General features: G+C 53.2%; 1 protein-coding gene across 1 annotated transcript in view; it reads left to right on the top strand.

The window, feature by feature from the left end:
- Positions 1-10,397, top strand: part of Gga1 (golgi associated, gamma adaptin ear containing, ARF binding protein 1) — an 18,100-nt gene extending 7,703 nt beyond the window's left edge. Inside the window, exons 6-17 of the mRNA XM_005354226.2 lie at positions 1,231-1,331; positions 1,909-1,989; positions 4,195-4,332; positions 4,410-4,491; positions 5,044-5,151; positions 5,836-5,988; positions 7,009-7,073; positions 7,475-7,647; positions 7,996-8,189; positions 8,985-9,154; positions 9,351-9,461; positions 9,554-10,397. Coding sequence (XP_005354283.1) covers positions 1,231-1,331; positions 1,909-1,989; positions 4,195-4,332; positions 4,410-4,491; positions 5,044-5,151; positions 5,836-5,988; positions 7,009-7,073; positions 7,475-7,647; positions 7,996-8,189; positions 8,985-9,154; positions 9,351-9,461; positions 9,554-9,664 — 1,487 coding nt within the window. The 3' untranslated portion in view covers positions 9,665-10,397. The remainder of the gene's footprint in view (positions 1-1,230; positions 1,332-1,908; positions 1,990-4,194; positions 4,333-4,409; positions 4,492-5,043; positions 5,152-5,835; positions 5,989-7,008; positions 7,074-7,474; positions 7,648-7,995; positions 8,190-8,984; positions 9,155-9,350; positions 9,462-9,553) is intronic.

Here is a 10,397-nt window from a genome sequence, read left to right as displayed (position 1 = left end):
CGAGACCAGCCTGGTCTACAAGAGCTAGTTCCAGGACAGGCTCCAAAACCACAGAGAAACCCTGTCTCGAAAAACCAAAAATCAATCAATCAATCAATCAATCAATCAATCTATCTATCCATCTATCTATCTATCTATCTTTGAAAACTAAAAAGGAACTATTATTTAAATTATATTTGTATAAATTACATATATATTAATATATATTGGACCCAAACCATCTCTGATGGAGTTCACTGTGCAGGTCAGAGGTAGTCCCATTGCCAAGTGGTGGTGGTGTACACCTTTAATCCAGCACTCAGTTGGCAGAGGAAGGTGGACCTCTTTGAGTTCAAGGCCAGCCTAGTCTAAAGAGAAAGTTACATGAAGGGCTACAGGGCCACACAGAAAAACCTTGTCTTGAAAAAGAAAACCAAAAATAAGGGGGGCTGGAGAGATGGCTCAGAGGTTAAGAGCACTGACTGCTCTTCCAGAGGTCCTAAGTTCAATTCCCAGCAACCACGTGGTGGCTCACAGCCATCTAGAATGAGATCTGGTGCCCTCTTCTGGCATGCAAGCATACATGGAAGGAATGTTGTATACATAATAAATAAATAAATAAATAAATAAATAAATAAATAAATCTTTAAAAAACAACTTTATTAAAAAAAAGAAAACCAAAAATAAAATAAAAGTTTAAAAAAGGTAGTCCTGTCTATTAAAGTCCAGAGCCGGTAAGCCAATGAAAGATTAACCTCCTTCTGAAAGCCCCTGGAGCCACAAACGGCCAGGCCCCTCCCCCAAGGACCTCTAACTGCCCTCACTACTGGACCCTGTCCTCACCCTACAGAGTAAAAAGCCTAATCTCTGAACACTAAACCCCACCAGTCTCCACCCTGGAAAGCTCCACCCTGCAAAGTTTCACCTGCTTCCCAAGAAACTCTATATAAGTCCTGATTCCTGTTCAGTTTGCTGCTGTTTCTCACCTGAGCAGAGACAGCCACCCACCTGGTTCTTTCCCTCCCAGTAAATCTCTTCTGTGAGGTTTGTTGTTCCATGTGATTTTGTGATATTCCTTGGCTCCTGGCTGCCAGGATACCTTTCCATGCAAGCTGTAATACTTACATTTGGTGCCATGACTCAGACTCCCTTTGTTACAGCTTTGACCTAGCCACTCTATTCTCATATCCTCCTCCTACTACCCCTGGTCCTGACACCTACTGACAGCCTTCCTAACCCTGTCTTCCCCAGGCATTGTGAAGTCTGACCCCAAGCTTCCAGAGGATGCCATCTTTCCCGTTCCCCCTCCACGGCCCAAGAATGTGATCTTTGAAGATGAGGAGAAGTCCAAGGTAAGGCAGAGTGGCAGCCTGTGTGTCAAGGCTTCTGCCCTCTAGAGTAGAGGCTCATGCCAAATGTGATCCCCGTGGAGGTGACTGTGGGAGGAAGCAGCACTTAGTGCCTGCTGAATACACTGACCCATGCAAGCATCTGCATTCAGTAAGCACAGTTTATGATCCAGGGTTGGTTGAGGAGCTGCAATGCTTTCTGTCTTTCTATACCAGTTGACTAGCTTTTAGCTAAAGAAGCATTTGTTTGGAGGGGAGCTGTTGAAATAAGGATTTCAGCCCTTCCCTACCCAGCCCCCAAGGCTACCACTGTGGTTTCTGGTGTGTCCGCCTGGAGGTTTCCAAAGCCACAGTGCTCTAGGGAGGGCCGTGTGCTGAGGACATCCTTCAGTGCTCTATAGGGAGTGTGTGCAGTATCTCGCTTATCTGAATGGACACCCATCAGATGTCAATCACTTTTCACCATTTTACCCAGAGCTTTAGTATCTTGCCCAGGTCCCACATACAGTCACTGAAGGGTCGGGTTGGAGTTGTAGATTCTGGCCCAGTACTGCCCTCAGTCACTTGTTTGTCTCTGCAGATGCTGGCTCGCCTGCTGAAGAGCTCACACCCTGAGGACCTCCGGGCTGCCAACAAGCTTATTAAGGAGATGGTGCAGGAGGTGATGACTGGCCTGGGGTACCAGGGAAGAAGGGATGGGTGTGGAGCTAGGCCACCAAGCAGGAGGAGCTGTGTGTGTGTACATATGAGACCCCATAGTGGCCCAGCAGGACAGTTGCCACAGCAAAGAACCATTAGGTGCTAAGAGGCTGATGTTTAGTGGGAAGAACTGCCCAGTAGTCTGAGTGAACCTGCTATGCATGAGCTCCTGGGGGCTAGTATTTGTTAGTAATGAGGCCAAGAATTGGTGGCATACACCTGTATATAGTCCTGGAACTCCTGAGGCTGAGGCAGGAGGACCATGAGGTTGAGGCTAATCTGGGCCATGTAGCAAGACCCTGTCTCAGGAAAAAAGAAAAAGAAAAGAAAAAGTAATTTGAGAGCCAGCAAGATGGCACAGTAGATATAGGTATCTGCCATCAACCTGAGCTGGATACCTGAGGATACACATGGTGCAAAGAAAGAAGCAACTCCCACAAGTTGTCCTTACTTCCACGTGCACACTAGGGCACATGTACTCCCACATATACTCATAAGTAAGTAAACGCACACATTTGAAGAAGTACTTTGGAGACATATTGGGCCTATAGCTTAGTAGTTGAACTTCTTTCTGACTTGGATGAGGTCCTGGTGTCCATCCTCAGCATATACCCCCAGACAAATTGAATCATAAAGTATTTATTAAATATATATGTAAATATGTATGTATGTATATAGATGTGCATACACAGAGCAAAACACAGATGTTAATATGATTAATGTGTAAATTATATATTTTGGAAGTGTACACTGAAACTTAATAAGGCCAGATCATCCAAAAAGATGTTCAAGACTGGGTGTGCTGGTGCACACCTTTAATCCTAGCACTTGGGGGGCAGAGGCAGGTGGATTTATGTGAGTTCAAGGTCTATATAGTTCCAAGACAGTCAGGGCTACATAGAGAGAGACGAGACTCTCAAAACAGAAAGTATTCAGGATGGTCAAGGTGACTCACACCTCTAGTGTGACCTCTTGACTGGGAAGGTCAAGACAAGAAGATATCCTTGACTTGAATTCCAGGCCAGCCTGATCTACAGAATGAAACTTTGTCACAAACCAAACTAAAGATTTCAGATTAGCACTTAGTAGCACAAACAGAAGAGACCAAATATAACAGCTCTCTAGGCTAAGGATTGACAGCTGAGAAATAAAGGCTCAAGGCAGATACCTCTGAGGCAGAGACAGCCCATCATGTACCTACTCACCTGCAGCCCTGTGTATCTAGATCATGGGGTGATTTTTTTCTATGAAAATGTAGACTTCAAGCCAGGCATAGTAGCACAGGCCTTTAATCCCAGCACTCAGGAGGCAGAGGCAGGCAGATCTCTGTGAGTTTGGGGCCAGCCTGGTCTACAGAGTGAGTTCTAGGGCTGTTAGACAGAAAAATCCGTCTCAAAAAACAAAAACAAAAAAGAAAATGCAGACTTCTACCTCAGGTCTCCCAGATCACTAATGATAGCAGCATAGAAATTTTCCAGGTGTTTTAAAAGTGTGTTCCTCACAGAAATTGGTAGTTCACTCTTCCTCAGAGGCAAGATCTAGTCATGCAAGTTAGTCAGGCTAAGCCTGGGCCCCAGATTGACTGTCAGGGACTACTCTTTGGTCCCCTGAAGCAGGAGAGGGTGTCACAGGCTTAGATGGCTTATGTTCAGGTTGTGATAAAGGGGCAGCCCATGTGAGACCACCCTGAATGTACTCACCCCCTGCAGCGGAGAGACATAGATGGGCTGGAGAGAGTGAGGTGGCCTCCTACAGCTGCCTTTAAAGGCTGTATGTCCTCCACACTTGCCAGGCACCTACAGACACAAGGAAGGACACCGTACTTGTTTCTAGGTTGTGAGTGCTGACCAGGACCCTTTGCTTTCACTGTCAAATGTGGGAACGTGTTCTTCAAGAGACAGACATAGGGAGGGCACGAACAGCCCAGGACCACGGGCATGAGTCTGGAAACTGTTGAGGTGATCTAGGGCCACCCCTGGATTGGAGACTCTGGCAGAAGAGTAGGAAGTGGCACAATAGTGGTAGACGGCTTCTTGGACAGGTCTTAGCAGGACTTGGCCACACAGAGCTGAAATCCTGCCCATCCAGCTCTCCTCCCGTGCTCCTGTCCCATCTCCAGGGCCAGTGGCAGGCCTGAAACAGCCTCTGACCATTTGCTGCTCCACAGGACCAGAAGCGGATGGAGAAGATCTCAAAGCGGGTGAATGCCATCGAGGAGGTCAACAACAACGTGAAGCTGCTGACCGAGATGGTGATGAGCCACAGCCAGGGTGCCGCATCCAGCAGCAGTGAGGACCTCATGAAGGTGGGCTTGCTCCAGCCCCCTCCCAACCTGCTCCTGAGCCCCCTGAGTGCCCTCATCCACTCACCCTGTTCCCCTAGGAACTGTATCAGCGCTGTGAGCGCATGCGGCCCACACTCTTCCGATTGGCCAGTGACACAGAAGACAATGATGAGGCCTTAGGTGAGTCCCCAGGTTACTGAGAGCAGGTCCAGCCCTGTCCCTTCACCTCCTCCCACTTCAGGCCCTGCTAGACACCCGCAGTTGGAAAGAGCCACCACAAGGGGGCCCCCTTTCTCCAGCACTGACTTGAAAAGGCCTCAGACAGCAGACGCTGCTCTTGCGGACTCCATAAACAAGGTCCTGAGCAGGCATCTCATCTCCTGCCCAGGAGGGGGAGCTCTCTCCATTTCCCAACTGGGGTTCAACAAACAAAATGGCTAGCTCAGGTCTCAGAGCACCAGTGTGGCAGCTCATCCCCCCTCGGCCTCTCAGGCCCTCTGTTACCTTGCTGTCTCACTCTCCTCCCTGCCTGACTGTCCCCTGCACATTCTGGGTACATTTCCACCTACAAGTCTCAACACCAGCTCCGCTCTCTGGACCCCATAGATGCAGTGGATTGCATGGCTCTTCCCCCTCACATACTCTTTGGGGTGGGTGTGGGAGGCTCCTCTTGCTTCTCCAGAGGCCCCACCACTTCCCCAGCCTGACCGCTCCCCTCCATTCCTATTCCAGCTGAGATCCTGCAGGCTAACGACAATCTCACCCAGGTGATCAACCTGTACAAGCAGCTGGTCAGGGGAGAGGAGGTCAATGGCGATGCCACAGCCAGCTCCATTCCTGGTGAGCAGAGAGGAGGAGTGCTGCGGGGGCCCAGAGTGCAGGGTGGCATGACCTTCAGTGTGACTCTGGCCCCTTAAGACCGTGAAGGTCCCAAGACGGGAGCTGAGGCATTCTGTGGCAAGCCTAAAGCTGTTGGGGAAGGAAGCCCAAAGTTGTCATGGAGCAGAAGGAAGGGTTTCTTTGATATATCTGGTGCCAGCTGTGTGGGGCTGAATCATACCCTAGGCCTGATTGTAGAAAAGGAAAGAGCTTTAGACATAGACATGCAGACCACTCGGAAAATGGCAGCGTGGTATATGAGGGTGGGGCACAGGAGATGCTAGTGGTGAGTGGCCCTTGGAGGGTGGGAAGACCTTCCAGAGGCAGTCAAGCACGAGAGGAGCCTTTGGGTATGAGAGCAGCAGCGATCTAAGGCTGTGTGTGCCTCAGTTGGTATCACTGCATTCATGCTGATGCCACATTTGGGGCACATCCCTGACCTTCAGCCTAGCTGATTGCATTCTAAACACAAGTGCCATCTGTTAAAGAAAGGGCTTGGCAGGCCATTTGAACGGGGCTGGAGTGGCCACAAGGGCCCAGGAGGCCTGTGTAAGGAGTAGAGAATGAAGACAGCTGTCCCCACTGTCCCCACTCCTGCTGTGCTGAGTGGCCCCCAGGACTTGCCCGGTTCTCCTTTCCACTCAGGGAGTACCTCAGCCCTGCTGGACCTCTCAGGCCTGGACCTCCCTCCCTCGGGCACCACATACCCAACCACGCCCACCCACCCTGGCAACCAGAGCAGTCCAGAGCAGCCCAGTGCCTCAGTGTCCCTGCTTGATGATGAACTCATGTCTCTGGGTAAGGAAGAGGGCAGTACAGGGGAAGAGGGCGGTGCAGGAGCAGCCTGTGGGCGCCAGCTCTGCTCTCCACTGGGAAGCTGGTGGAGGCCATGGGGCAATCAATGTGCCTTCCCTGTACGGGGTAAAGCCTAGGCTCACGGAGACTAAGAACAAGGTCAGCCTGGCAGAAGGCAAGGCTGGCCAGCTCTGGCTGCCTGGCAGAGGAGGGTGATTTCTGAGTGGAGCTGTCCTGGGGAAAGATCAGCAGGTTCTCCAGACAGGAAGGACAGTAAGCTCCACTTTTGAGACACAGTTTCTGTGTAGACCAGGCTGGCCTCCAACTCAGAGATCTGTCTGCCTCTGCCACCACAAACCCTTCTCTGTGGTCTTACAGGAATGCCACAGGGAAGACCTGCCAGTTGCTGGAGACGGTTTGCTAAAAACAGCACTTCTAATCTTTTCTAAGTCAAATACAGGGCAAGCATGGCTGAGGTGTTCAGGGTAGACAGGGCTCATGCTGGCTTTCCTGCCAGTCGAGGGATAGTCCCCAGGGCCTCCAGCACCAGTTAATTGGCCTTGTTGACCTATGCCAGAGACTTCAGAGTCTACCTGATCTGCCGTGCCATTGCCCACGTGGACATGGGCTCTCCCAGGGTAGCATTGGACACGGGCTCTCCCAGGGTAGTAGTGGACACGGGCTCTCCCAGGATAGCACTTGTCCATAGATGGTCTCCTGGACCTGTGAGCTCAGAGACTCTTGCCCTCCTCACTACCTCAGCTCCCGCTCCTAGCTGCTGAGGGACAGAGGTTAAAGTTCCAACTTCTGCCCATAAGCTGGCTTCTGTGAGGCCTTGCCAGGAAGAGAGGAAGCAAGTGTGGGCTGCAAGATGGCTGTTGGGACAATGGTTTCTATTTTTGCTCTGCCACTAGTTCCCTCTGAAAGCGTGGGTTTTACTCCTGAGCCTCTAAGAAAGGGAGGGATCAGACATTGTTAGTCTTTAGCTAGCCGGTCCAACCCCCTGTCTTGCTTTCTCCGCAGGCCTAGGTGACCCCACTCCACCTTCAGGCCCCAGCTCAGATAGTGTGGGATGGAACAGCTTCCAGGTAAGAATGCTGAAGCTGGCTCAGCCTATGAGAGACCCAGGGGTAGAGGGCTGGAGCCAGTAGCCTGAGGGGTGACAAACAGCCAGGTGGGTACCAGGCAAGGCTCCCTGGGGCAGGGAAGTTCCACCCTAGGGAAGAGCCTAGCAGTCTCTTCTAACCTCCAGTAGAGGTGCCTAGGCCTCAGTCTCTGGTCCCTGACAAGACCAGAGCCCAGCCTTAAAGATTAAGCTGGAGGCTCTTCTTCCCTTAAAGGTGACTCCGGGTCACACAGGGTGGAGCTCCAGCCAGGCCCAGTGGTCTGCTGCAGCTTTCTCAACTGTCACCTGCAGGGAGGGGAGGGCATCAGGGCCCATGTGGTAAATGAGACACTTGAGAGGGTCTTACCCTGTCTCCTCCCCCAGTCATCAGATGGCGTGGAGCCCTCAGTCCCTCCTCCAGCCCAGGCCCCCAGCATGGACTGCCGACCTCCGGCACAGGCACCCCCACCAACGAGCAGCGGCTTGGACGACCTGGACCTCTTGGGGAAAACCCTCCTGCAACAGGCACTGCCCCCAGAGGCCCAGCAAGTGCGGTGGTGAGGGCTGCTATTGCCAGTGCTCTCCCTTTCTGCACAAGCCAGCAGGAAATCCTCCATCACCCTAGTTCCTGGGATCCCAGCATGTTGGATCACCCACTGTGACAAGGGTTTCATGCCACAGAGATGATGAGAATGGGGCACTGTGCCTGCCAACATGCCCCCTAGAGAAAGATAAAAGGGGGGTCAGTCAGCATGAGAGGATGGGGTGGCAAAGGTGCTCTCACTGCAGGTGAGGACGCCCAAGGCGAGAGACACTGACCTGCAGCCACAGAGCTGCGGCTCAGTCCCCAGGGCCCCTACCAAGAGCACCAGAAAGTCACTCTCTAATGCACTGTTCCCATCAAGGGAGAAGCAGCAGCCAGCCCCCCGGCTCACCCTCCGTGACCTGCAGAGTAAGAGCAACTGCAGCTCGCCCAGTCTAGGAACCACCAGCCTTCTCCACAACACATCCCCGGAGCCCCCTGGGCCTCCACCACAGCCAGCACCCACCGAGCTCTCTTTAGCCAACATCACTGTGCCCCTGGAGTCCATCAAACCCAGTGAGTGGGGATAGGTGGGGTGGGAGGGCCGGGCTAGGTCAGCTCTTGTGCCCAGGGCTTGCCACTGCTGACTCCGTGCAGCCCTGTACTAGGCCTCCCCTTCCTAGAGTGATGCAAGGCTACTTTCTAATCTCTGGGTCACAGAGGAGGGGACTCCTTAGAGTTGAACCCTGACCCTTCCTTCCTAGAGAAGGCAGGGGCCAGAACTAGAAGGTTCCTATAAGATTATAAAACGGGGCCGGGCGGTGGTGGCGCACGCCTTTAATCCCAGCACTCGGGAGGCAGAGGCAGGTGGATCTCTGTGAGTTCGAGACCAGCCTGGTCTACAAGAGCTAGTTCCAGGACAGGCTCCAAAACCACAGAGAAACCCTGTCTCGAAAAACCAAAAAAAAAAAAGATTATAAAACGGAACCTCAAAGGAACATCCAGGCCTAAGCCCCAGGCATTTCTCACCCAGGAGCAGGTGGTAGCACTGGCTGACACTTGGCCTCAGTTGACAACTAGCCAGGCTGCCTTGACATTCTCAGAAGCTGTGACCAAGGGCATCACACCTTCTCTATCCTCCTTACCAGTAGAACTGACCTGGGGCCCAAAGAATGTATGACCCAGACTGTGACAGGCGCTCTTGACCCCAGCCTGGGAGGGAACCTTGCTGTGACTTGACTTGGCTCCAGGGTGGGCATCCTGCCTCCATTGTCTGATCCCAGTGCACCTTCACCTCCAGTGGAGGCCAAACCCTGGGTGGGGGCAGATAGGCTCCACCCATTCATCACCTTCCAACCTTTCTCCCAACAGGCAGCATCTTGCCAGTGACCGTTTATGACCAGCATGGCTTCCGCGTCCTCTTCCACTTTGCTCGGGACCCCCTGCCAGGGCGCTCTGATGTGCTGGTGGTGGTGGTCTCCATGCTGAGCACCGCCCCCCAACCCATCCGCAACATTGTTTTCCAGTCAGCTGTCCCTAAGGTGACAGGGCAGACCAGGCAGGCAGGGTGACCTGAGACTTGGTGGGCAGCCAGATGGCTGAGCATGGTGGGGGACAGAATCTCCCTCACTGGGGAGCTGGGGGAAGGGCGGTGGGAAGCCAGAGGGGAGATCCCTGGCAGGGGAGCTGGTTTCTCAGCAGCTGCAGCCTGACCAGCTGTACACTTCCTGCCCCCAGATCATGAAGGTGAGGCTGCAGCCACCTTCCGGCACAGAGCTGCCAGCATTTAACCCCATCGTCCACCCCTCAGCCATCACCCAGGTCCTGCTCCTTGCTAACCCCCAGAAGGTGAGGGCCCAGCCATGACAGGGCAGTGCCCCAGGGTGGTACTGACCTCTTTTTCCTGTTCTAACCCCTGTACTTCTGCCATTTATGCCCAGGAGAAGGTTCGCCTTCGCTACAAGCTCATCTTCACCATGGGCGACCAGACCTACAATGAGATGGGCGATGTGGATCAGTTCCCCCCACCAGAAACCTGGGGGAGCCTCTAGGACAGGGGGCCTGGAGAGAGGAGAGGCAGCAGGACCTATTCCTGTTCAGCCTGGTGCTTCTCTCCTTCCTGTGGCCCCCAGTGACTCTTCCTTCTCCCTAGGCCTCTTCTCCTGCTGAGCCCAACCTGACAGGAGGCTGGGCCTGGGCTTGCCATAGCTGCAGGGACCCCCATCACCAGTGGGAGCCTGGGACAGGGAGGGCCTCTGTGCCCTAGAAGGACTCTCGGGAGTGAGGGAAGAAGCATGGCCATTAGGCCCAGCCCTGACCCCAGCCTGAGGTGGGGTCTTTCCCACCTGTCTTTTATGCCTTATGGAAAGGCCCAGCCATAACTTGGAGGCCATGCTGGAGCTGGGACCAGCCCAGGCCGCCTCTGTGGGAACCCAGTGACTGGGGGTGTTGCCCATGCCCTAGCTGTTTGCACTCGGTGTGTGGTTTGGCTCTTTTCTTTTGGAATGGCCCTGTGGTCACAGAGCTGAAGGAGTTCCACTCAGCTCCCAGTCCCTCTGGAGGTCTCCTTTTGCTCTCGGGCCTCCTATGGGGCAATGGCAACGAAAAGCAAAGCCAGAGGACATGTCCCCCTGGAGGGCCATGGAGCTCCCAGAGTTCCATGCTTCATTTATCAGTGCTGGGGTCTCCTGTGAGCACCTCACCTCTGCCCAACCATCTGTGGTCAAAAGTAGGGTCAGTATGGGTGAGTGGGAGTATTTATGAATAAAATGAACTTTTCCTGGA

Source organism: Microtus ochrogaster, chromosome 15 (assembly GCF_000317375.1).
Source record: "Microtus ochrogaster isolate Prairie Vole_2 chromosome 15, MicOch1.0, whole genome shotgun sequence".
Classification (NCBI taxonomy): domain Eukaryota; kingdom Metazoa; phylum Chordata; class Mammalia; order Rodentia; family Cricetidae; genus Microtus; species Microtus ochrogaster.
Note: the sequence above shows the minus strand (reverse complement) of the source record. Positions and strands in the feature narration are given on the sequence as shown.